We start from the raw sequence: 25,306 nt of genomic DNA on the forward strand, positions 1-25,306 counted from the left end.
ATCTTCTGGAGACTTCCAGCTCTGGCCATGAGAGAGTAATAATGGCCAGAGTTAACCTCCCACAGGAAACAACTAGAAAACTGGACAAAATACATGACATTGTGTTTAGATATTAAACAATAAGCAGCACAAGACTGTCATCCCTGTGAGAAGGGAAATGAATGAACTAAACCCTACCACTAAACTGGCTTTCTGCCTGGAGAAAATATCTGGACTCTGGGACTAGAAAAGAGAGCTTTATTTGAAAAATAAAAAAAACTTCAAAACTTTGCAAGGTAGTTTTCTTGAGTCTTTGATGAGCACAGGCCACGAATATGTATAGAATGAAACTTCACAAAGCTAGGCCAAAACAACTGGGGAGTTGTAGACTGAACAATGCTCAGAGCGCTTCCAGGTAGGAGATGATCAAACTGACTGGGAGAGAAGTGTTTCCTCCAGACCACCTGTGATGTACAGTGGAGGCCCTAGAGGGTCATGCCTTGGAAATACGCTGAACTAGCTCTAGAATGAAGACAACTTTACACTTGTCCTAGCAAAGCTTAAAAACAAAGTTTAAAAGTATAAAATATATCCACAAGTAACTTGACTCTCTTAAACCCAACACTCTTTACAGGAAGACAGTAGTAACAAAAAAATCAGAGACCTAGGAATATAATATTCACAAGGTCCACCTTCAAATAAAGAATTACAAAACATACCCAGTAGTAGGACAATATGACCCATCACCAGTAGAAAAGTAAGTCAACAGAAAAAGATACACAGATGATGGAACTCGCAGATAAGGATGCTAAGCCAGCTATTTTAATGGAGTATTAAAGGATAAACATGAACATAATGAGAGAAATGGAAGATACAAAAAACAACTTCTAAAGATAAAACATACAATATCAAAATAAAAGTTTCACTGAGTGGGATTAATAGTATATTATTGCAGAAAAAAGATAAGTAAACGTGAATACATACTAATAGAATTCATTCGCAATGAAGTACAGAGAGAAAAAAAGACTGAAAACAAAATGAACATAATCTTAGTGACCTGTGGAATGGTATCAGTCTAACATATACGTAACTGGAGTCACAGAAAAGGGAGTAGGGAGAAAGAGAAAAAAATATTTAATTGAAATAATAGCCAAAATTTTTCCAAATTTGATTAAAAGTATAAACCCAAGGGTCCAAGAAGATCAATGAACCCCAAAGCAGGATAAACACACACACATTACAGACCCCATATACAGCAATGGTCTCATAAGATTATAATAGAGCTGAAAAATTCCTCTCACCACCTAATGGCATCATAGTGTCACAGTGTAATGCATTATTCATGTTTGTGGTGATGCTGACGTAAACAAACCTACCACACTGCTAGTCCTATAAAACCTTACTCCAAAAACCTTACTCCCCCAAAACCTTACCAAAGCATTTAATAATCAAAATGCTAGAAACCAGTGATAAAAAGAAAACTGTAAAAGAAGCCAGAGAAAAAGATACACTATATACACGAAGATAAGAAAGCTCACATATTTCTTAGAAACAATGCAACCCAGAAGACAATATAATTCTATATTTAGTGAAATATCCACTCAAAATGAAGGTGAAATAAAAACACTTTCACACAAACAAAATCTGAAAAAAACATCATCAACAGGGCTGTGTAAGAAGTGTTAATGGAAGTTCTTAAAGTGGAAGAAAAATAATACCAGATAGAAACTTGAATTCTGCACAAAAGAACAAAAAATGTCAGAAATAGTAAATATGTAAATATAAAAGACTTTCTCAATTTCTGATTTCTGGAAAAGATAAATGAATGCTTAAGCAAAAATAATAAAAATGTATTGTGGAATTTATAACATGTGGTAGAAAAATACCTGACAACAATACCACGAAGGACAACAGGCAGGACGGGAATAGAAGTACAGTCATGCTTTGCTTAACAAAGATACACTCCGAGAAAAGTGTTGTTAGGCAACTTTGTCATTGTGTGAACATCACAGAGTGTAATTACACAAACCTAGATGATATTAGCCTACTACATATCTAGGATATGTGGTACAGCCTATTGTTCCTAGGCTACAAACCTGTATAGCATGTTACTACACTCAGTATTATAGAAGATTGTAATACAATGGTAAATATCTGTCTATCTAAACACTAAGGTATAGTCAAAATACCATATGAAAGATTAAAAATGGTGCACCTGTATAGGTACTTACCATGAATGGAGCTTGTGGAAGTTGCCCTGGGTAAGTCAGTGAGTGAGTGGTGAGTCAAATGTGAAGGCCTGGACATTAGTGTAGACTACTGTGGACTTTATAAACATTGTATACATAGACTACACTAAATGTATTTAAAAATTTTCTGTGTTCAATAAATTAACCTTAGCATACTGTAATCTTTTCACTTTAAAAACTTGAAGACACAAGCACACACATTAGCCTATGCCTACAGAGGGTCAGGATCATCAATATCACTGTCTTCCACCTCTAATCTAGAAAGTCTTCAAGGGCAATAACATGAATGGAGCTGTCATCTCCTGTGACAACTATACACTATACACTGAAATACCTCCTGAAGGTATGCACTGAAATACCTCCTGAAGGACCTGCCTGAGGCTGTTTTACAGTTCACTTTCTTTTAATAAGTAGAACACTCCAAAATAATGATAAAAAGTAAAGCATTAAAAATACATAAACCAGGCATGCAGTCATTTATTATTGTTGTCAAGCATTAGGTACTGTACATAATTGTATGTCCTAAACTTTTATAGGACTAGCAGTGTGGTAGGTTTGTTTACATCAGCATCACCACAAACATGTGAGTAACACATTACACTGTGACACTATGATGTCATTAGGTGGTGAGAGGAATTTTTCAGCTCTATTATAATCTTATGGGACCATTGCTGTATATGGGGTCTGTAATTCACTGAAATGTCATTATGTGGTGCATGACTGTCTATGGTTGTAAGGCTTTTATGACATATGTGAAGTGGTATAATATTATTTGAAGGGAGATTATGCTAAGCTAAAGATGTATCTTGAAAACAAACAGTAGAGATAAAATAAGGTGCTAAAAATACTCAATCCAAAGGAAGGAAGAATAAAGGTAAAAAGGGAACAAAAAAGTGATCAGACAAATAGAAAATAAATAGCAAAATGGTAGGTTTAAACCCGATCATATGGTTGTGATATTAATAATTACATTAAATGTAAATTGTCTAATCAATTAAAAGAGATTGTTAGACTTGTTAAAAACAAGACTCGACTAACATGCTAACTGCAAGAAATCCACTTTAAATATAAAATGTTTGGTTAAGAGTAGTAAAGAATGTATATATACCATATAAAGATTAAGCATAAGAAAGCTGGAATGGCTGTAATAAAACCAGAGAAAATGTTTCAGACAAGGTGATATGACCAGTGATAAAAGGATTCAATTCATGGTGACAAAGGGGTTGATCCATTAAGAAGACATATTGATTCTTAGTTTAAATGCAGCTGAGTGGAAATTTCAACACTCCCTTTCAGTAATCGATAAGTAGAAAGAAAATCAGTAAGGACATTGAACAACATGATCAAACAAAAAGAATACTTCATAAACATAAACATATCAATTCATCCAGGAGACATAGGAATACTAAATTTTTATTTGTCTCAAAACAGAAATTCAAAATACATAAAATAAAAACTGACAAAACTGAAAGAAGAAATAGTTACCTACACAAGTTGATATGGTATGGCTATGTCCCCACCCAAATCTCATCTGCAATTATAATCCCCATGGGTCAGTGAAGGGACCTGGTGGGAGGTAACTGGATCATAGGGGCGGATTTCCCCCATGCTATTCTTGTGATGGTGAGTGAGTTCTCATGAGATCTGACAATTTAAAAGTGTGTGGCACTTCCCTCTTTGTGCCCGTGTGCTCTCTCTCTCTCTCTGTCTCCTGCTGCCATGTAAGATATGCCTTGCTTCCCCTTCGCCTTCTGCCATGATTAAGTTTCCTGAAGCTCCCCAGTCATGCGGAACTGTAAGTCGATTAAATATCTTTTCTTCATAAATTACTCATTCTCAGGTACTTCTTGATAGCAGTGTGAAAACTGACTACTACACAAGTGTAGTTAAGAATTTCAATCTTCTCTCAGCAATTTATAGTTCAAATAGATTAAAAAATCAGTAAAGATGTAGAAGACTTGAACAACAATATCAACCAATTTGACTTAACTGACATTTACAGTATATTTCACAGTAGAAAAACACACATTATTTTTAAGAAATTTGTTAGAGTAGGATCAACCAGCAGTGGACACAGAAGAGTGACTACTGAGTTCAGAGAAAAACCAGGAAAGTACAATATAAAGGGAATCAACAGATAAAGTTAATTTAATAGTACAGCATATATGAACTCTGTTAAAAGAAGAAAAGCTAAGAAAGGTGAAAGAGAAAATGGTGCAGAGAATTTTCAACATACTGGTAACTGATGATCTGAACAGAGCTGCTTTAAAAAGCTAAAAAGCCATATTGGAATGTATTGGGAAGTGAATGCATGTGGAAACTGCAATGAGACTGCAACACAGTCAAGATGCTTGGTTGCAAAAGGGGTAGAGAAATGGGGTGGTAGCTAAACAAGGATATTGTGCTCAAAAGAAGTTTGCTATTTTTGATGAGATTTATTAGAACGTGTATGTTGAGTAAATGATCCACTATAGAAAAAGTTGATGACACAGGTTAGAGTGGCAAAATTAATGGAGTCAGTTCCTTGAAGAGTGAGGAGGCGGGATCCAAAGCACAAGGGGAATTTCCTCAATCAAGAAAATAATCCCACTAGTAATTTAACATTTGCAAAAAAGAGCTTTAAACATGCTTATAAAAGGTTAAATTATCCCACCTTAGTAAACAGATTATATAAATATTTACAGAATGGGCAGGGATGGTTTTGTGTTCTTTTCCTAAATGGCTACAGACTGCTTTAATTTTCTAGTGTTTTTTCTTGCCTCTTTCCTCATAGTCTTCTACATGAAATCTGCATTGCTGCTTCTACTTTGCTGTGGTTACTTCCAGAGTAAGTTCTTCTACAGAACTCTGAAGGCTGGACTAAGGTCACAAAAGGAAATCAAACAATCAAATCTATTATGCAAAGAATATTAACTTTATAGACGGCAATAAGGTATTAAGAAGCTCTGAGCTAAAGATAGGCTATACATCTTTACTACAAAAGTACATGAATTGTATGATAGTCCTTATCTATAGGCCTTTCTCTCTAACTCTGAAGATCATAAGTGTTTTGGTAGTTCACACCTTTCAAAAGACTGACTGATATTAGATAAATGAGGAAACTTAATCTCTAAATTTAAGACAAGCATACGAAAATACTCCACAAAATGGAAGCATACCCAGTTGGAAAATTAAACTGAAAATCAAAATGACTATTTATTATTTATTTGAGACAGAGACTCACTCTGTCACCCAGGCTGGAGTGCAAACGCTCAATCTCGGTTCACTGCAACCTTCACCTCCCGGGTTCAAGTGATTCTCTTGCCTCAGCCTCCAAGTAGCTGGGATTTCAGGCCTATACCAACACGCGCAGCTAATTTTTGTAGTTTTAGTAGAGATGGGGTTTCGCCATGTTGGCCAGGCTGGTCTCGAGCTCCTGAGCTCAAGAGATCCGCCCACCCCAGCTTCCCAAACTGCTGGGATTATAGGTATGAGCCAGCATGCCTGGCCAAAATGACGTATTTAAAAAATAGTTAAGGACTAAAGAATTCAGGCAATTCATTCCTTTACAGGCTAAAATAAATAAAAAATGCCCAACCTCATTTGTAAAACACAGAAACATAAATGTATACAAATCAATACCATTACTCATTTGTTAAATAGATAATTTCTGAGTAAATGATAATAGTGGGTGGTATTTAACATTCAGAGAAATAGATGTGCTTTCACATACTATTGACAGAACTATAAACTATTTAGAAATGAGGCAGTATACAATATAACCTTTTCAATTCCACTTATAGAAATTTATTTTAGGCCGGGCGCGGTGGCTCAAGCCTGTAATCCCAGCACTTTGGGAGGCCGAGACGGGCGGATCATGAGGTCAGGAGATCGAGACCATCCTGGCGAACACGGTGAAACCCCGTCTCTACTAAAAAACACAAAAAACTAGCCGGGCGAGGTGGCGGGCGCCTGTCGTCCCAGCTACTCGGGAGGCTGAGGCAGGAGAATGGTGGGAACCCGGGAGGCGGAGCTTGCAGTGAGCTGAGATCCGGCCACTGCACTCCAGCCTGGGCGACAGAGTGAGACTCCGCCTCAAAAAAAAAAAAAAAAAAAAGAAATTTATTTTATGGAAATAATTGTAGATATGTACAAAGATAAGAGGTGTAGTGATTACGACAACAAAAATTAAAGCGGAAAGGTACGACAATAGAAACAGATTTGTAAAAAGATTATGATAAGCAGCTCAGCTCAGTTAATGATGATATAAAGAGAATATGTGACAATGACAAAGTGCTGTTTTCATCACAGTATTGTAATAATGGCTTTTGCAATAACGTCGTAATATATATTGAATAGAAAAGGTTATAAAGAGTATACATAACATCTTATTTTGGTAAAAAGTTACATATATGCAAAAATTATATGAGAAGTAATATAACAAATGATATTTCTTATTTTTACCTGCGTTTCAACATTTTCTGTAGAGATATTTTTTATAAGAAAAAATTGGTTACATATATTCAAAAACAGCAAGTGAGAAAAAGAGGTCTGAAAAACTCTACGAGAAAGTGCATATGAATATCTATTAATGTTTTTACACACGAATTAGGCAATATAGCACCTCTACCTCTGTCTTTTTTAGATATATTGCTCAAGCTTAGTGTGATAATAAAAATGGAAGTCAGGTTGGATAGTGGGAAAGAGCAATAGTGCATGAGGGTATATAAAGGGACTTTTTCTCAAGTAAAAGACTCCATAAAAAAAATCCTTAACAGGAAGCCAATGAAATAGTCTTTATCCAAGTTGTACTCCCAATTGTAATTCCTTTGCTCAGAAGATGGAGGTTTTTGTGGGATGTGTGTTTGTGTCTGTGTAAAGAGATTAAAACTCAATATTACGGTTTATAAAAGAAAAACAATAATACATGTGATCGAATGGATAATATTTCCCATTTGAGGACAATACTTGCCTTTGGGTTGTTTGCATCAAACTGACCAGTTGAAAGTCCAATCAGCAAGGAATTCTTGTTTTTATTTTTTGGTGGTAAATGCGAGTGAGATCGAAATGCAAAGGATTCTTCTGGTGAACACTGAACTGACTGAACTTGAGGGACTAAGTTCAAGTGTTCAGAATGAACCACCTTATGGAAAAATGGCTCTGGTTGCACAGACTTATCTACGTCACATTTAGAGTGCTGAGAATCATTGGCTCCAGTCTCTGTGGTAGAAAGGAGAGATTATGTGGTAAGTCTATACAGTACTTAAAGTTCTACATGATGTTGATAAAGCACAGTATGTAACACAAATTCTAGCAAAAAACCCACATATCAGGAAAATAAAATCAAAGTATGTGTGTCAGTATATTACCTTCTGAATAATCTTTAACAGGATACGATGTTTTATCTTCAGAGAGTTGATTTAATTTGTTATGTACTTTCATTATATTGAGAGTTCTACAATACAGACACAAGGCTAGGCATGGTGGCTAATGCCTTTAATCCCAGCCCCTCGGGAGGCCAAGGTGGGAGGATTGCTTGAGGCCAGGAGTTTGAAACCAGCCTGAGCAACTAAGTGAGACTCTGTTTCCACAAAAAATAAAATTAGCTGGGTGTAGGAGCGCATGCCTGTAGTCCCAGCTACTCTGGAGGATGATGTGAGGGTTTTTTGAGCCCACGAATTCAAAGCTGCAGTAAGTTATAATCGAGCCACTGCACTCCAGCCTGGGCAACAGAGTGAGACCCTGTCTCTCAAGAAAAACAAAATGAAAAAAAAAAAAAAAATAGAAACAAATCCAAAGAAATGTGAAAAAATACACTATTTAGATACATACTTAGTTCCAGTTTATCTTTGTTCCTATAGGTTAGATGAAAAAAATTATTTTTTCTTTTCTTTTTAAGAAACAGGGTCTCGGTCTATTGCCCAGGCTGGAGTGCAGTGCTACTGCACTGCAGCCTTGAACTCCTGGTCTCAAGTAATCCTCTCACCTCAGTCTCCTGAGTGGATGGGACTACAGGCACGCCACCATGCCTGGCTAATTTTAAAACTTTTTTGTAGGATGGAGTAGTGCTATGTCGTCCAGGCTGGTCTCAAACTTCTGGCCTCAAGTGATCCTCCCACCTCCGCTTCCCAAAGCTCTGGGATTACAGGTGTAAGCCGTTGCACCCAGCCTACCTTTCTTATATTTTAGCTAATACTATTTAAAAAAGAAGACAATTTATTTAATGTCCTTAGTACCCTGGCTTAGCTTTGGCAAGTAATTCTTTTCATTTTGAATATCCAATAAAAATAACTGACCAAAAACGTTCACTGCCATGTTGCCTTACAATCCAGGCTTATTAATGTAGTCCACTGTGCTATGCCTATATTTTTAAAATGACTGAGATGACTGATAAGGAATGCTTTCTTATTTATATATTAACCAAATAAAACAGGTTGATGTTAATAATCACTGACAATCTTCCAGAAAGTAATTAGACTAATGCAATGATGCTTACCGATATGAAGGTCACTAAGTTGGTCCACAGTACTTGAGACTCCATCTTCAGAAACTTCATTTTCCTGAATGGTGATCCTATCTTCCAACCTGCCACAGATGGGTACACCAATTAAACATACACACATACGCAGTTTACCAGAAACAAAAGTGCTCTAAAATACAGAAAACAGAACACAAGTTCTCTAGCATTCTTTGTTCCCTCTTCCAAGTATTTTTCTCACTTTCATATATACTTTCTCACATAAGTACACTGTATTTTTCACCCTGTTCAAATCCTCGCCAAACAGTAATCATTCACAGCAACCAGGCTCACCATGTTTTATAACAATGGTTCTCAAAGTACAGTGTCCAGACAACGGCATAGTAAAGAAACTGGTTAGAAATACAAATTCTCAGGCTCACCCTTGACCTGTGAATCAGGGGGAGACAAGGCCCAGCAATTAGTTGTGAAAAGTCCCAAAGTCATTCTAATACATGCTGATATCTGAGAACCACTACTTTAAAGAATGGGAATGCCCCTTAAGAGTGGAGACTATAAAACAATTACAATATATTAATACCATGGAATATCATGCAGCTGTTAAAAAATGAAGCAGAGATCTATATAAACTGATTAGAATAGGCAAGATATACTGTTAAGTAAACAAAGTGATTTGCAGACCAATTTGTATTAAATGGTGCTAGGTTTTGAAAAAATGGTTTGCAGCACAGAAAAATAGAATAATATTCACAAAAATATTTTAAACCTCAAAGGGAGGGGATTAAAATTGAGGAAAAAAATAAAAAAGAACTCACAATTTTTATCTCTGTATGCTTGGAAATTAAATTCATGCTTTTTTTTTTTTTTTAACAAAAATTTAAGGACTGGAGGGATATATTCCAAAAGTACCAATAATTTATCTCTGGGAGTTAGCTTATAGGTAAGTTTTTATTTTCTAAATACTTTTAAATCTGTTTCAAATTTTATTTTATTTTTTCAATTAACTTATTTTTTTTTGAGACAGAGTCTTGCTCTGTTGCCCAGGCTGGAGTGCCGTGGCACTATCTTGGCTCACTGCGACCTCCACCTCCTCGGTTCATGCCATTCTCCTGCCTCAGCCTCCCAAGTAGCTGGGACTACAGGTGCCGGCCACCATGCCCAGCTAATTTTTTGTATTTTTAGTAGAGACAGGGTTTCATCATGTTAGCCAGGATGGTCTCGATCTCCTGACCTCATGATCTGCCCACCTCAGCCTCCCAAAGTGCTGGGATTACAGGTGTGAGCCACCGTGCCCATCCTGTTTCAAATTTTAAATAATTTTCTACTTTTTCACTTTCAGATTTTCAACCATTTTCTGTTTTTATTTTATTTTTATTTATTTATTTTTGAGAGAGTCTCACTGCCATTCAGGTTGGAGTGCAGTGGCACAATCTTGGCTCACTGCAGTCTTTTCCTCCCAGGTTCAAGCGATTCTCATGACTTAGCCTTCCGAGTAGTTAGGGTGACAGGAAGATGCCACTGCACCCAGCTAATTTTTGTATTTTTCAGTAGAGACGGGGTTTGCCATGTTGGTCAGGTTAGTCTCGAACTCCTGACCTCAGGTGATCCACTCGCCTTGGCCTCCCAAAGTGCTGGGATTACAGGCATAAGCCACCATGTCCAGCCTCTGTTTTTTATTTTTAAAGCTTATATATATATTTAAGAGACAGGGTCTTGCTCTGCTGCCCAGGCTGGAGTGCAGTGGCATAATCATGGCACTCACTGCAGCCTTAATCTCTGGGGCTCAAGTGATCCTCCCACCTCAGTCTCCCAAGTAGCTGGGATTACTGGCACATGCAACCATGCCTGGCTATTTTTTTTTTTTTTTCCTGTAGAGGTAGGGTCTTGCTATGTTGCCCAGGCTGGTATCAAACTCCTGGCCTCAAACAACTTTCCCACCTTGGCTTCCCAAAGTGCTGGGATTACAGGCATAAGTCACTTTTCCCAGTCAAGCAACGTATTTTTTTCATTCAGAATATAATGCCCCTTGGTTCCTCAAAAAGGTAAAATGAATTACCATATGATGCCACAATTCCACTCCAAGGTATATACCCAAAGGAACTGAAAGCAATGACTCAAACATATACTGTATGTCAATGTTCTCTGCAGCACTCTTCCAACAGCCAGAAGGTGGAAACAACCTACGTGCCCATCAACTGGTGAATTATAAAAATATATGGTGTGTGTGTGTATATGTCTATATAGACATATATATAGACATATACACATATACATAGACATATACACACACACACCATATATTTTTATAATTCATCTATAAAATGGAGTATTATTCAGCCATAAAAAGAAATGAAGAACTGGCATATCCTACAACATGGATGAAAAACTAAAAACAGTATGTTAAGTAAAAGAAGCCAGAAACAAAGGCTACATACTATATGATTCTGTAAGAAATATCCAGAATAGCTAAATCCACAGAGACAGAAAGCAGATTAATGGCTGCCAGAGGTTGGTGGGGAGGAAAAAAATGGGGGATGATTGCTTAACGGATAGAGAGGTGGGTGAGGAAAACGTTCTGGAACTATATAGTGGTGATGGTTGTACACCACTGTGAATGTCTAAATGTCATCGGCTTGTACAATTCTAAATGGTGAATTTTATGTTATATGAATTTTATTCCAATAAAAAAGTAAAGTTCCTTTTAGGACTCCTAACTACTCGAATTCCAGTTGCCTTTCCTATTATTAGTTTGGAGCACACTTCACCAGTTTTTTTCTTTAAATTTACATGCTAATCTAATATATGGAGATGCTTTTTTCATTCAATATTATTTTATTCCATTAATCAATGCTTTAGACATATTTCCATATTAATAAAGAGTCCCATTTACTCTTTTATCTTTTAGGTGCTGTATTATATTCCATAACGTTTTAGAGTTGACCCTTGAACAACATGCGTCTGAACTTCATGCATCTACTTAGATGCAATTTTTTTCCAACCAAATGTGGATTGAAAATACAGTATGCATGGGAGGCAAACCCGTGTATACAGAGGGCTGGCTTTTCATATATATGGGTTCCACAGTCCATACCTGACTGTGGGAGTTGAGTATGTGTAGATTTTGGTATATGAAGGATACTGGAACCAATTCCTCAAATATACTAAAGGATGGCTGTATACAGAAACATAGCAGTATTTTTAGCTACCTCCTTATTAATGATTATTTAGACTGTTTCAAATTATTTGCTGTGACTCTCCTGGAATGAATATTCCTGCGTTTGCTTCTTTGTGCTCATGTATGAATGATCTGGAGAGTAGATACCAAAAGTAAAAGAGGTAAATTATAGGATGTGCACATTTAAAACTTTAATGAAACTGTCAAATGGATCTCTAAACTGGCTCTACCATTTCATATATGTATTTGCAGTCCATCAAAGCCCCGTAGTCCCAATCCCTTACAGACACTTGATATATCATTTCTCTTCATATATCATTTCATGTTATTTTTGGAATAAAACATTTCATGTTATAACATGTATGATTTCATGTTATTTTATGGAAAAACAATCAGTGGAAAATATATCTTTTCCATTGATGTGGACAAGGACTCTTGCCCTGCCTTTTACTCACTCTTTTTTGAGGAGGAGTAAGTATCTGACTAGCAGTGACATTCACAGGACCCTAGTTCTCCACTAAGTTAGTCTATGAAACACTTAGGAATCTGACTTCTTCGTCTGTCATTTTATTGATGCCCTATAACTCCTAAAGTATCACACTGTTGTATTTACTAACTATCTGGGTTTCTTCCTTCATGAATAGCCTATTTATCGCCTTTCCCCATTTTTCTCTTGGACTTTTGTCTTTTTCTTATTAATTTACACACGTTCTTTATAAATTCTGGATATTAATTGTTATGTTAGGCTGCCTCCTTTAAAATTTTTTAATTTAGGTCTTTAATCAATCTGGTACTGTTTTGTTGAATGGTTTTAGAAATTGAAATGATTATTTTTTCCAAATTGTGACTGATTTGTCTCAAAAGCATATATTAAATAGGTTATCTTTTTATGTTGATTAGAAATACCATCTTTACCATTTATTAAATTTCCATATACACATATCAAATACTGGTTTTCTATTATTCCTATAATACATGAAAATGATTTAAAGAATAGACGACATTATCTCTGGCTTTAAGGAACTTTTGGTTTTTCTTTTTTTTTTGAGACAGAGTCTCGCTCTGTCACCTAGGCTGGAGTGCAGTGGTGCAATCTTGGCTCACCGCAACCTCTAGCACCTGGGTTCAAGTGATTCTCATGTCTCAGCCACACAGGGAGCTGGAATGACAGGCGTGTGCACAACCACATCCAGCTAATTTATTTGTATTTTTAGTAGAGGCGGGGTTTCGCCGTGTTGGCCACACTGGTCTCAAAACTCCTGGCCTCAAGAGATACACCTACCTCAGCCTCTCAAAGTGCTGGGATTACAGGGGTGAGCCACTGGGCATATACTGCTAAGCAAAAGGGGTCAATCTAAAGACTTCATACTATATAACTAGATGACATTCTGGAAAAGGCAAAACTATGGAGACAATAAAAATATCAATAAAAATATAAAAATAAGAAAAATCACAAATTGTTGCAGTTGTTTTCTTCAAACATGAATAAAACCAATTTACTTGCCATAACCAGATTATTACTACTGTAGCTCATTAGGGTTAACAACTTAGATCTCCAGTGGAAACTGGATTGTAGGGTGGAAAGAAGACAGGATAAACAGGTGAAGCACAGTGGATTGTACAGTATCATAGGAATAATAGTGTAATGTGAATCCATGTCATTATACATTTGTCAAAACTTGTAGAAAGTATCAAAGAGTGAACCCTAATGTAAACTATAAACTTTAACAGTAATGTGTCAATATTGGCTCATCAGTTGTAACAAATAAAACACATTAATGTAAGATGTTAAAAATATCACAGCTTGCCAGGAATAAGAAAAAAAAATTGTTGGGGGTGGGGAATGAGAGGTATATAGTAAGTCTATAATTTTTGCTCATTTTTTTGTAAACTAAAATTGCTCACAAAAGTCTATTAGTTAAAAAAAATCAATAAAGCCGATATAGCAAAAGACTAACAAGAATATAAAAATAAAATAGACAACAAAATTCAACTATTATATCAAAGATATATAATACTCTGTAAATTAACTAGATATTTAAACACAAAAATTTCAGATTGAATCACGAACCATATCAGAAACCTAACTAAAATAAAATAATTCAGAAAAGCTGAAAACAGAGGATGAGCCAGTGCAGATTGGGCAAATAAAAAGATAAAACTTAGTCAAAAAATATTAAGCAAGACTTAAACAATGATATTTTGTAATGCTATAATGTGTAATCTACCATAAGAGTATTGAAATGTCTATGCACCAAATAACTTAGGATCAACATTCATTAGATAAAAATCACTTGAAATATAAAACAAAATAAATGGAAACACACTAGTAGAAAGACGACTTCACTCATTTCAATGAAGTGAATAAAAATTGTTAAGCATATAGAAAACCTAAATAAAAAAACTAATAACTGATACATAACAATGTCAAAATATTTTATAATTTATTAATTAAAAGTATGTAGTAGCTCACTGTAGACAGACCAACAGAATAGGAAAAAATGTATACAAACAGACTCAAATCTATAAACCATGATAAATTTCACACATTTTACATGTAAAAAATCAAGTATTTAAATGTATAAAGCATCAAATAAAAGTCCTAGAATATTGGCCAGGCATAGTCTCATGCCAATAATACCAGCTCTTTGGGAGGCCAAGGTGGGAGGATTGTTTCATGCCAGGAGTTTGAGATCAGCTTGGGCACCAAAATTAGACTCTGTCTCTACCAAAAACAAAAAAAAGTACTAGAAAACTGAAAAAAATTTTGGTAACCTTAGAAAGAACAAAGCTGTTCTGAGTAACAAAGCTCAGATAAATATAACAATAAAAAATAAATAAAAATAAACTATATACTTCAGCATGGCAAAACCACACACACGCACACACAAAAGCATAAATGACCAGCAGAGATAGTTGCAATTCATGTAACCACCAGGGCAAATATCTCTCACTTTTAAGAGTTTTTACTAATTTATAAAAGACCGATGACTAAATTAAAAAAAAAAAGGGGGAACCAAAGATATAAAGACACAATTCACAGACAAGGAAGTTCAAATGAAACTTACACATTTGAAAAGATGTGCTTACCTTTACCTATCATAAGAACTAGACAAACTAACAGCCCAAACAGAGATACTATTTTTTACCTTGTTAGCTTGGAAAAACTCAAAAAGTTTGATGAGAAAAGTTTAGCAAGGCTGTGGAGAAAATGGGGTTCAGACATTCTTTCTGAAAGTGTAAACTAGTACAGCTCCGAGGAGAACAATAACCAAATTACAAATGCAACTTATAAAAATGCAGTTGACCCAGCAATTATACTTATTACAGATAAATACACACACAAAAGTCACTTTATATAAAAAGTTATTCATTGCAGCATCATTTGTAATGTCAATCAATGTCCATAAGGTAGGAAACTTGTTGAGTTGTGGTATTTCACATAATGGAATACTAACTAGCTATAAAACAAGAAAAAAAGAAAGCCCTTTATGTATTATTATAAAAAAATTCCCAGATTTATTATTGACTAAAAATAAACAAGGTGGAAAAATTTGTGTACACTATACTAACAACTGTAGTTAACTGTAAGGAGGAAGACAATATATTTATTTTTGCTTATGCATATACTAGAAATATACGAAAGAAGACAAGAGTGGATGCAGACAGATGTAAGCAAGACTTTTTACTGCATATCATCATACTTTAATTAATTAATTAATTAATTTGAGATGGAGTCTCTGTCGCCCAGGTTGGCATGCAGTGGCGCCATCTCAGCTCACTGAAACCTCCGCCTCCCAGGTTCAAGTGATTCTCCTGCCTCAGCCTCCTGAGTAGCTGGGATTACATGTGTCCGCCACTATGCCTGGCTAATTTTTGTAGAGACTGGGTTTCACCATGTTGGCCAGGCTGGTCTCAAACTCCTGACCTCAGGTGATCTGCCCTCCTCCGCCTCCCAAAGTACTGGGAATACAGGTGTGAGCTACCATGCCCTGCCCACTTTATTTGTTTATTTTTTTGAGACAGAGTCTTGCTCTGCAGCCCAGGCTAGAGTGCAGTAGCATGATCTTGGCTCACTGCAATCTCTGCCTCCTGGGTTCAAGCGATTCTTGTGCCTCAGTCTCTCAAGCAGCTGGGACTACAGGCACGTGCCACCATGCCTGGCTAATTTTTGTATTTTTAGTAGAGACAGAGTTTTGCCATGTTGGCCAGGCTGGTCTTGAACTCCTGCCCTCAAGTGATCTGCTCGCCTCAGGCTCCCAAATTGCTGGGATTACAGGTGTCAGCCACTGTGCCTGGCCTCTTCAAATACTTTATATACTTGTTTATTTCTGAACCATATGAATATCTATTAAAATTAAATTGTTTTTATAAGGTATTACAATATTAGGATATTATGTTGCAATATTAGCTTATTATAGTATATTCTTAAAAGTTATTACAAAAGGGACCTGGGTTTTAAAATGTAAGGAAAAGATGTACATACTGAGTTTCCTTTGTTTCTTTTTCCTCACTAATCCACACATCAGTAACAGTGCATGGCAAGCTCTCATTTTTGTTTGTTCCACTTGGCTCTTGTAGAACTTCTGTTTCCAAATCATCAGGTTCTGCAAAGGATAAACATAACAAGAAACATCTAAAAGCAAAATTTGTCAGGAGAATATTGAATAAACTTTCATAAATGATTGCTACCTAGTTTTAGGGTAATATATTCATTAAAACAGAAAAATTAAATATTCTATCTATAGGGTTTAAATCTTATTATTGTGTTAAGTTCAGTTATTTCTGAAATGACAGACTACTTCCTTTGCCTTTTACTGTAATAAAAATGCTCAAAGGTAATATGGTATACTCTGTATTTTTCACCATTATGTAAAATTTTCTCTTCCATTAAAATTTTAGTCATATATAAATTTGTTTAGAGAAGGTATAAAAATGATTTAAAGAATAAAGATATTTGTGGTTAGAAATATGGAAGAATAGACTGTGATATAACTGATTAGTAAGTAAAATAAAATTTCAATCTTCAAAATCTATCTTTTAATAGTCAAAAAAGAAGAAGTATTACCTGGACTTTCACAATGATATTGAGAACATAATTGAATGGCACTAAAAATCTATTTTCTTAGACCCTCAATAATTTTTTTTTTTTTTTTTTGGGACAGGGTTTCACTCCCATTGCCCAGGTTGGAGTGCAGTGGTATGCTCTTGGCTCACTACAACCTACACCTCCCAGGCTCAAGTGATCCTCCTGCCTCAGCTTCCTGAAGAGCTGGGACTACAGGCATACACTACCACACCAGGCTAATTTTTGTATTTTTAGTAGAGATGGGGCTTCACCATGTTGCCAGGCTGGTCTTGAACTCCTGACCTCAAGTGATCCACCTGCCTCAGTCTCTCAAAGTGCTGGGATTATAGGTGTGAGCCACCACGCCTGGCCTGACCCTCAATTAACATCAAGATGTCACCTCTGTTTTCTGGCAGTGGCTCATTTTTCACTTGGTTGATATTTTCCAAAAGTGAATAGCGATGAGAAGAGTATTTGTTAACTTCTCTTTTTCCTTTCCAGTTAAGATTATCAATACTATCCTGTTTAAGCCAACACTATCCCTCTTACTTCCCCTGGAATATAGACATATTTCTCCATTTTTAAAGCTTCCAATTTATCTGTCTTATTTGGAAAGACAACGGATATTGTACTAATCTTTAAGTTTTTATCTTTTATTCAAATGATTATTTTGGTCATTCATTCAAGGTAAGCACTTGGGGGCAAAATACTTTTTTATTTTTTAATGAATAACTCTGTTTCCTAGCACTTTAAGCTGTATCAACTTATTCTATAAACTTGAGTTATGACTGTATTACCTGCAAAGCCTAGAATATTTACTCTCTGGTCTATCAACTCCTGCACTAGGCTATACAGCTTCCATAGTATTCCTAATATTCTTTTCTTTTCTTTTTTAAAGAAAAGGCATAAGATACTGTTTTAGTTCAGGCTACTATAACAGAATATCATAGACTGGGTGGCGTAAACAATATAAGCTTATTTCTCAGAGTTCTGCAGGCTGAAGGATCCAATGTCAGGGTGCCAGCATGGTTGGTTCTAGAGGGCCCTCTTCCTGTTTTGCAGATAACCTTTTCCTCCTTGTATCCTTATGTGGTAGAAAACAGAAAGCTCTCTGGCCTATTCTTATAAGGGCACCCATCCCATTCATGAGGGTGCCACTCTCATAACCTAATTACCTTGCAAAGACTCCACCTCCAATACCATTACATCAGGGATTAGATTTTAACATACGATTTTTTGGGGGGGGTAGGGAGGGGAACAAACTTTCATTCCATAATGATACTAGTAACTATGGTTCTAATGAATAAGATTATTTAAGTTACTGTGGTGAATTAAGGATGGTCACATGTTGCAGGGTTTCTGGCTTTCCTCTCAACTAGAGGGAACTCTGTTTCTCCTCTTTAATTTCAGCTGGCATGGTGATTCCTTTGAGTAATGGAATAGAGTGAAAGTGATGCTATGCCAGTTCCAGGCTGAGCCTTCAAGAGAACTGGGAGCTTCTATTTGATATCTGGGAGCCTGAGCCATCATGAAAATAGTTTATTCTGAAAGACCACATTGCAATGCCATGAGACTAAAATGAAGGAGAGGGACCCGGATAAGCCCTGCCAGTATGCCAGGCATGGGAGTGATATCATTTTGCATCTTCCAAAAAAGCCCAGCTGATGGCTGAATACCACTCAGCAATACCAGTTGATGCTACATGAAGCAGAAGAACCTCCAAATTCCTGACTCAAAAAATTGTGAGATAACATAAAATAAAAATAAAAATTGTTTTTTATTTTGGAGACAAGTTCTCACTCTGTCACCCAGGCTGGAGTGCAGTGGCATGCTCATGGCTCACTGTAGCCTCAAACTCTTGGGCTCAAGTGATTCTTCCACCTTAGCCTCCCTAGTAGATGGGACTACAGGCATGTATCACCACACATGCTTATTTTCAGTAGAGATGGGGTACTGTCATGTTGCCCAGGCTGGTCTTGAACTCCTGGGCTCAAGCGATCTGCCAGCCTTGGCTTCTTGAAGTGTCAGGATTACAGGTGTGAGCCACCAAGCCCGGCCTAAAATTGTTATTTTAAGCTACTAAGTTTTAGGACTAATTTGTTTTGCAGCAATAGATAACTGAAACAGAATTACATATCCAGAAGCAGGGAGCTGACGTAAAAGCCTGTGTGCACTGGCTTTGGGACTGCGGAGCAGGCAGAAATTGGAAGGCCTTCAATGACATTGTTGGTGAGAGACTGGCCAGTGAAAAACGGTTACTGGAGGCTGGAGAAAAGGGGATTCTTGTTTTACAATGGCTGAAAGTTTAGTAACTACAATAATGTGGAAGATAGTAAATGTACTTTATGGATCCAGTAGTCTAGCTAAGGAGTTATCAAAGCAGAACATTCAAAGTGACAGCTGCTTAATAACTTCTGGTAAAGAACAAGAAAAGAGAGATTAATTGAAGAAAAAAGTTTAGCTTATGAGCAGAATTTAGAAGAGATACAGAGAGTCCAGGATAATTCCTTCTAGGCAACAAAAGCTTCTTAAAGGAAGATGGCCTCAAGACAAAGACTAAATTCAGGACAGTAGGGTGTGGCCTCAGGGCAAAGATGAAGTCAATATTGTGCCCATAAGATCTGTTATGGCACAGAAAGATTTAAAGGCATGCCTTGCAGGCCCTCTTTGCTAGACAAAGCATTTCTAAGAACTCAAGAGCACTGTCTTACAGTATCCTTATAGATAACTGAAGGTAGAAAAGAGTCCGTCTCAGAAACATGAGTGGCTTTTGTTAACCACAGTGAATATCAATAATATTCACATAAACCCACAAAATTACTTAGAAATTCTGCTTGTGGAAGCACTATAAGCTCAGACTGAAGGGGACAAACATAGTTCAAAACAGAAGAGCCCTTGGGCACACCAAGTTTTGGTGCAAGGAAGCAGGCTGACAATGCTCTTCCTGGTTGGATTTTAGAATTTCTAGGGACCAGTGACTGCTATCTGCTTCCCATCTTCCCTGTTTTTGAAAAGTTGTCTCAAAGATTGTTTCACCATTGTATGTTGTACGTATGGAAAACTAGGAACTTGTTTTTTTTTTTACTCACAGGTCTTCAGGTTGAGAATCACTGTACTTGAAGATCTGTAGATGAGAAAACCCATCTGCACTGAGGCTTGACTTTGTCATATTAAACTCTGAGCTAATGTCATAATGAGATGAGGCTTTGAGAAGGCGTGAGTGGATTTTGCATATGGGAGGAATGAAAATAATTTTTGGTCAGAGGGCCGACTATGGCAGATTTAGGACAGATGCAAGTTCTTTGACACCCTTCCCATTGAGAGGTGGGTTCTGTTTCCCCTCCCTTTGAATCCAGGTTGGGCTGTGACTGCTTTGACTAATAGAGCATGACAGAAGTGATACCGTGCTAGTTCTGAGATCAACTTTTAAGAGTACAAGTCACTTTCACCTTAGCATCTGTGAGCCCCGGGCCATCATATAGGAAGTCAGACTATCCTGCCAGAAAGAGTACATAGCCCTGAAACCACATGAAGAGGGAGAGGGGCCCAGCTAAGCTGTACCTGCCAAGATAGCAGTGAAGCTTTTTGGGACCCTTCAGACCAGCCGAGCTGCCAGCTGACCAGCACCTACTGATCTCTGAGATAAAGGAACATGAATTACGAAAAATCACATTAGCCAAGTCTTGACTCAATTCCTGGCAAATAAAATCATGAGATGAAATGGTTGGTGTTTCAACACTAAGTTTTGGGGTGACTTGTTAGGCAGTCATTAAAAAAAGATCAATTACTAAAAACATAAAAATATTGAACCTAATTTGAGATAAATTACCCAAATATATACAAATTTTGCTAATCTGTTTATAAAGCTTGTGAAACTTAAGTTTTTACTAAATCAAATATAGCTCATTTTGACTCATTAGAACATACCTTCTAAATTTTCTTCCAGTTTCAATGACATCTGTGGAGATGCCTCACTAAACTCGGGGCTTTTTGTCTCAACAGGAGAATCAACAATAGCTGATGGGTTTATTTCATGTGAAATACATTGCACTTTTTCTTCTTCAGTAATTAAGGGTTTGCACTTTTCCCCTTCAGGAGAAATATCTGTGAAAACAAAAAATAAAAAATCATGCTAGTTCTCAAAATGATGAATTTTATCTGTAATGGCATTTGGGGCAAAGTTCAAAAAGCTGCATTATTGCAACAGGTAATTACCAGTCAAGCTCTGTTACATATTAGAAGTTAATAAGTGACTATGGTATATGAAAGTCAAATTTCATTTCAATTGTACATAATAATTTCTATGGTGGTTAAAATGGCTTACCATCTTTCTGCTTTTGGTAAAATTAATATGTGTATTAGAATACTATTTTTAAAATTATTAACTAGTGGATTCTGTTTATATGAAGTAACTCCTAGTTACTTCTAATTGCTCTGAAATTCTCCACACTTTCAATTGGTGCCAGGAGAGAAGAGTTTTACCTCAGAACATCCTAAGACAGGTTCAAAAAAGAATAAAAAGAAAAAAAAAATTACCTCAGAATAACTTAATGCAGTTGTTTACCACCCTGTCACTCCTATTAATCTGTTGAAGATTTTACTTTCCAAGTTACAAGTGCCCCAACACTAACTCTGTCATAACTAATTTAGGTGATTTCTGTATCTGTATCAATAATCCTTCCAGTAGGTAGGCCTCTTGGTTTGTTGCACTTCACTCTACCTCAGTCTTCTTCATCCTATCTCCAGCACTCCAATGCTCATATCTTACAGACTTTGTCATTCATTATAGCCTCTTGAAATGTCTAGTGGTAAGTGTTCCACCCTGTAATCTCTAACACTCGTTTTCCACTTCTCTCCCTCTACAACTCCAACTCTAAAAAAATTTTACCCTGAAAGTACCCACAATGCACTGATCCTGCTACATTTTCTGTCATCTCCATTAAAACCCATAGAAGTTCCATCATATAGTCATTCTCTTGTGCACCCTCAACTCATTGTATTCACATGGCAAAACCCCACCTTTGCATAAATTCAATTCTCTGCCTACTATATCTGCATACACATGGTTAAAACGGCTGAAGAAAAACAGAGATCCTTGCCCATTGGTCTCAATTTCAATTCATTGTTTCTAAAGCCAAGTAGGCCCTTTGTGTTGGCTGCAGTCCTTTTATAACACTGAGTTAGCAGGAACTGTCCTTAGCTCAGTTAATTTCCAGAGGAAAAAAGTTGTTCATCAAGTATTTATAAGTTGTTTTACTCTTTACTTCTTTCTAGTCAACAGAGAACAAAACTCTAGTGTTGCAAATGTTTCAGAATCATTTCCCTGCACTGTGCTTCAACAAACTGCTTGCCAAAACGAACTGACTGTAGCAGAGATCACATCTGTGTTTTTCCTCCTTCAGCCCTACCATTCTGCAATAAAATCATGTCTATTAATACCAGGAATCGGGATACCATATTGCATTATTATTATTAAATGCTTTAGTGGGTTCTAACAAATACAGTAAGAATAGGAAATAATCAAAATATAGGAGAAAAATGTGTTTCTTGTCACTGATGATAAACCTGCACATTTGGAACATCTAAGATCTCCAGGAAGAAAACTAAATAGATTTAGTAAAAATAATCAGTATGGTGTCCAGACATAAAATTTTCTATCTATATATAGAAAGAAATAGGGGAAGGAAGAGGAAGATGTTAGGATCTCTTTTTTTTTTTTCTTTTTCTGAGACCAGAGTTTTGCTCTGTCACCCAGGATGGAGTGCAGTGGTGTGATCCCAGCTCATTGCAACCTCCACCTCCTGGGTTCAAGCAATTCTCCTGCCTCAGCCTCCTTAGTAGCTGGGATTACAGGTACACAGCACCATGCCCCACTAATTTTTTTATATTTTTAGTGGAGACAGGGTTTCGCCATGTTGGCCAGGCTGGTCTCAAACTCCTGACCTGAAATGACCTGCCTCAGCCTCCCAAAGTGCTGGGATTACAAGCATCAGACACCATGCCTGGCTGGATATCCATACTAAACAAAAATTCTTAAAAAATAGCAAAAAGCAATGAAATATAAAAAAGGGCAGAGAATATAAACAGGCAATTTTCAAAGCAGCAAATCAAAATAGTCAATAGAATGCAACATAATGAAATTCACTCACAATCAGAAAAGGAAAAATAAAACCAATGATATACCACATAAAAATGGTAAAAATTTTTTTTAAAGGGATATTACCTTTCAGGCTATTTAATATTTAAAAATCAATCAATGAAATTTGCAACATTAATATAATAAAAGAGAAAAATTATATTCATTGATTTGGAAAATGGATTTGGAGAGAAAATGGAAATGGAGAGAAAATGGAAATGGAGTATGGCTGACCACAGATACCTGGCACTTGCCTGTTCCACAGAGAAGTACCAAAACAGCAAGTAGATAATAACACATTGAATAGAGCATCTAAAAGAGAACATAGGAATTCAGCAGGAAAGGGATGGGGAACCTCTGAGGCATGGAAGGAGAGGGAAGCGAAGCAGCCGACCTGGTTAGGACTGGCTAGAAGCCAGGAGAAACACCACAGAGCGACCTGCCTGAGTGCAGGAAAATGGTAAGAGATATCCCCAGTGGTCCACATTCTCACCATGGACTCCTGCAAACCCAGCCATGACTCCTCAGCCCTCAAGCACCCTGAGACTAGTAGAGGAAGCTGCCTGGAGTCAAAGTGATGCATTATTCTAGAGAGGAAGTTTGTGCTGGAACTCACACAACATCCTGAGACCCAAGCAGCTGCCACATGGTGCCACTTTGAGAACCCAACCCCTACCAGATAACAACCTGCCTCAGGGCTCAACAGGCCCTGAATCTCCACAACTCCGGAGCCCTACTGACATCTACTCCATGTCCACCTATAGATTTGCAACCTTGTGACATGAGCTGGACTCAACTGTATAGCCGGGTCCCTAGTCCTCTAGCCCACATACAGTCCTACACCACAGGAAACGGGTGGTGCAGCACATTAGGAAGGCTGCCCCTGGGAAAAAGGCAGCTGAAGCATGTGCTCCCCAGAGCCTGGGAGCTGCCTTCCTGGAGTTGCTGGCACTGATAGCAACCCTGCCTCCCCTAGAACCTGGGTGAATGTGCACTTGCGTGCACCTTCAGGCTCATGGAGACAGGCATGCTTGGAGCCTGAGGTCAGGCCTGCCCCACTCACTGATGCTACCACCTGAGAGTGCTACCTGGTAGCTGGGAGATCGATCTTCCCCATGCATCAGAGCTGGCATTAGCAAGCATGTCATCCAGGACTGGAGATCAACCCACCATGCCTGCTGATGCTGGTGCCTGCACACACAGTCAGGGGGCCTGAGGACAGGCCCTCCTGCCTACCACCACCACCACTGATTTTTGAGTGTGCCGTCTGGGGTCCTGGGGGTAGAACTGCCATGCTAAGCACAACCTGTGCCTGACAGCACCACCACAGGGCCTCAAGACAGACCCACCCTGTCCTGCTCCTGCCTTGGCAAAGGCCTGTGAGCATCATCCAGGGGCACAGGGATCAATAAGCCCTGCCTACTGCTGCTAGTGCCTGTATAAGCCTTCCAGGGGCCTGGGAAAGGGCCTGCCCAGCCTGCCAGCACCCACACACATCATTTAGGATCTGGAGATCAACCAGTCCTGTCCAACATAAACTGTCTGCACATGTACCATACATGGGCCCAAGGACAGGCCTGCTCAACCTGACGATGACCCTAATAGTGCTATGTGTATTGTCCAGAGGTCTGGAGATCTACCCACCACTGTCTGCCACCATAGATGTCCAAACATACCTTCCAGAGGGCCCTGAGACCCAACGTGCAGCCACTGCCACCATCCACCTGCACGTGCCACCTAAAGGCCAGGAGACTAGCCCTCTCAGTTCACTGCCACCACTGCTGGTGCCCATGAGTGCTGATGATGGACCCAAGGACTAGCCCTGCCCACCTGGCCCACCATTGCTACTGCTGACACCCAAGTAAGCCACCTGGAGGCCCAAGGATTACCTGGACCCACTATCACCAGTGCCTGAACACGTACCTGCATTATCAGCATGCTGCCAAGACTGGGGCCTGAGGACTGGCTCAACTGGCTCCCTGTCCACAGTAAATCCTTACCAGAGTCTCCACTAACAACCATAACCTAAGACACACAGGAATTCACAGATACCACTGACACTGATTACAGCCAAATAAATCATATGAAGACTGAACTACTCTGCCCACCCAAAATCAAAGCCAAAACACCCTACTCAACCAACACCATGGATGGTTTGCAATACAAAACACCCTACTCAACCAACACCATTGGACTGTTTGCAATACAAAGAAAGGATAAATGCTTTAGGTGCCCCATTTAC

General features: G+C 37.8%; 1 protein-coding gene across 14 annotated transcripts in view; it reads right to left on the reverse strand.

The window, feature by feature from the left end:
- NEK1 (NIMA related kinase 1) overlaps positions 1-25,306 on the reverse strand; it is a 204,086-nt gene that overhangs the window by 30,117 nt on the left and 148,663 nt on the right. For 12 of the 14 annotated variants that reach the window (XM_033215660.1, XM_033215659.1, XM_033215671.1 and 9 more), the window contains 4 exons: positions 20,856-21,032; positions 16,347-16,467; positions 8,704-8,792; positions 7,180-7,427 (listed from right to left, as the gene is read on the reverse strand). In XM_033215660.1, coding sequence (XP_033071551.1) covers positions 7,180-7,427; positions 8,704-8,792; positions 16,347-16,467; positions 20,856-21,032 — 635 coding nt within the window. The remainder of the gene's footprint in view (positions 1-7,179; positions 7,428-8,703; positions 8,793-16,346; positions 16,468-20,855; positions 21,033-25,306) is intronic. The other 2 variants (XM_033215672.1, XM_033215667.1) reach the window with 1 other exon arrangement.

Source organism: Trachypithecus francoisi, unplaced genomic scaffold (genome assembly GCF_009764315.1).
Source record: "Trachypithecus francoisi isolate TF-2019V2 unplaced genomic scaffold, Tfra_2.0 Lachesis_group1, whole genome shotgun sequence".
In the NCBI taxonomy this organism is placed as follows: Eukaryota; Metazoa; Chordata; class Mammalia; order Primates; family Cercopithecidae; genus Trachypithecus; species Trachypithecus francoisi.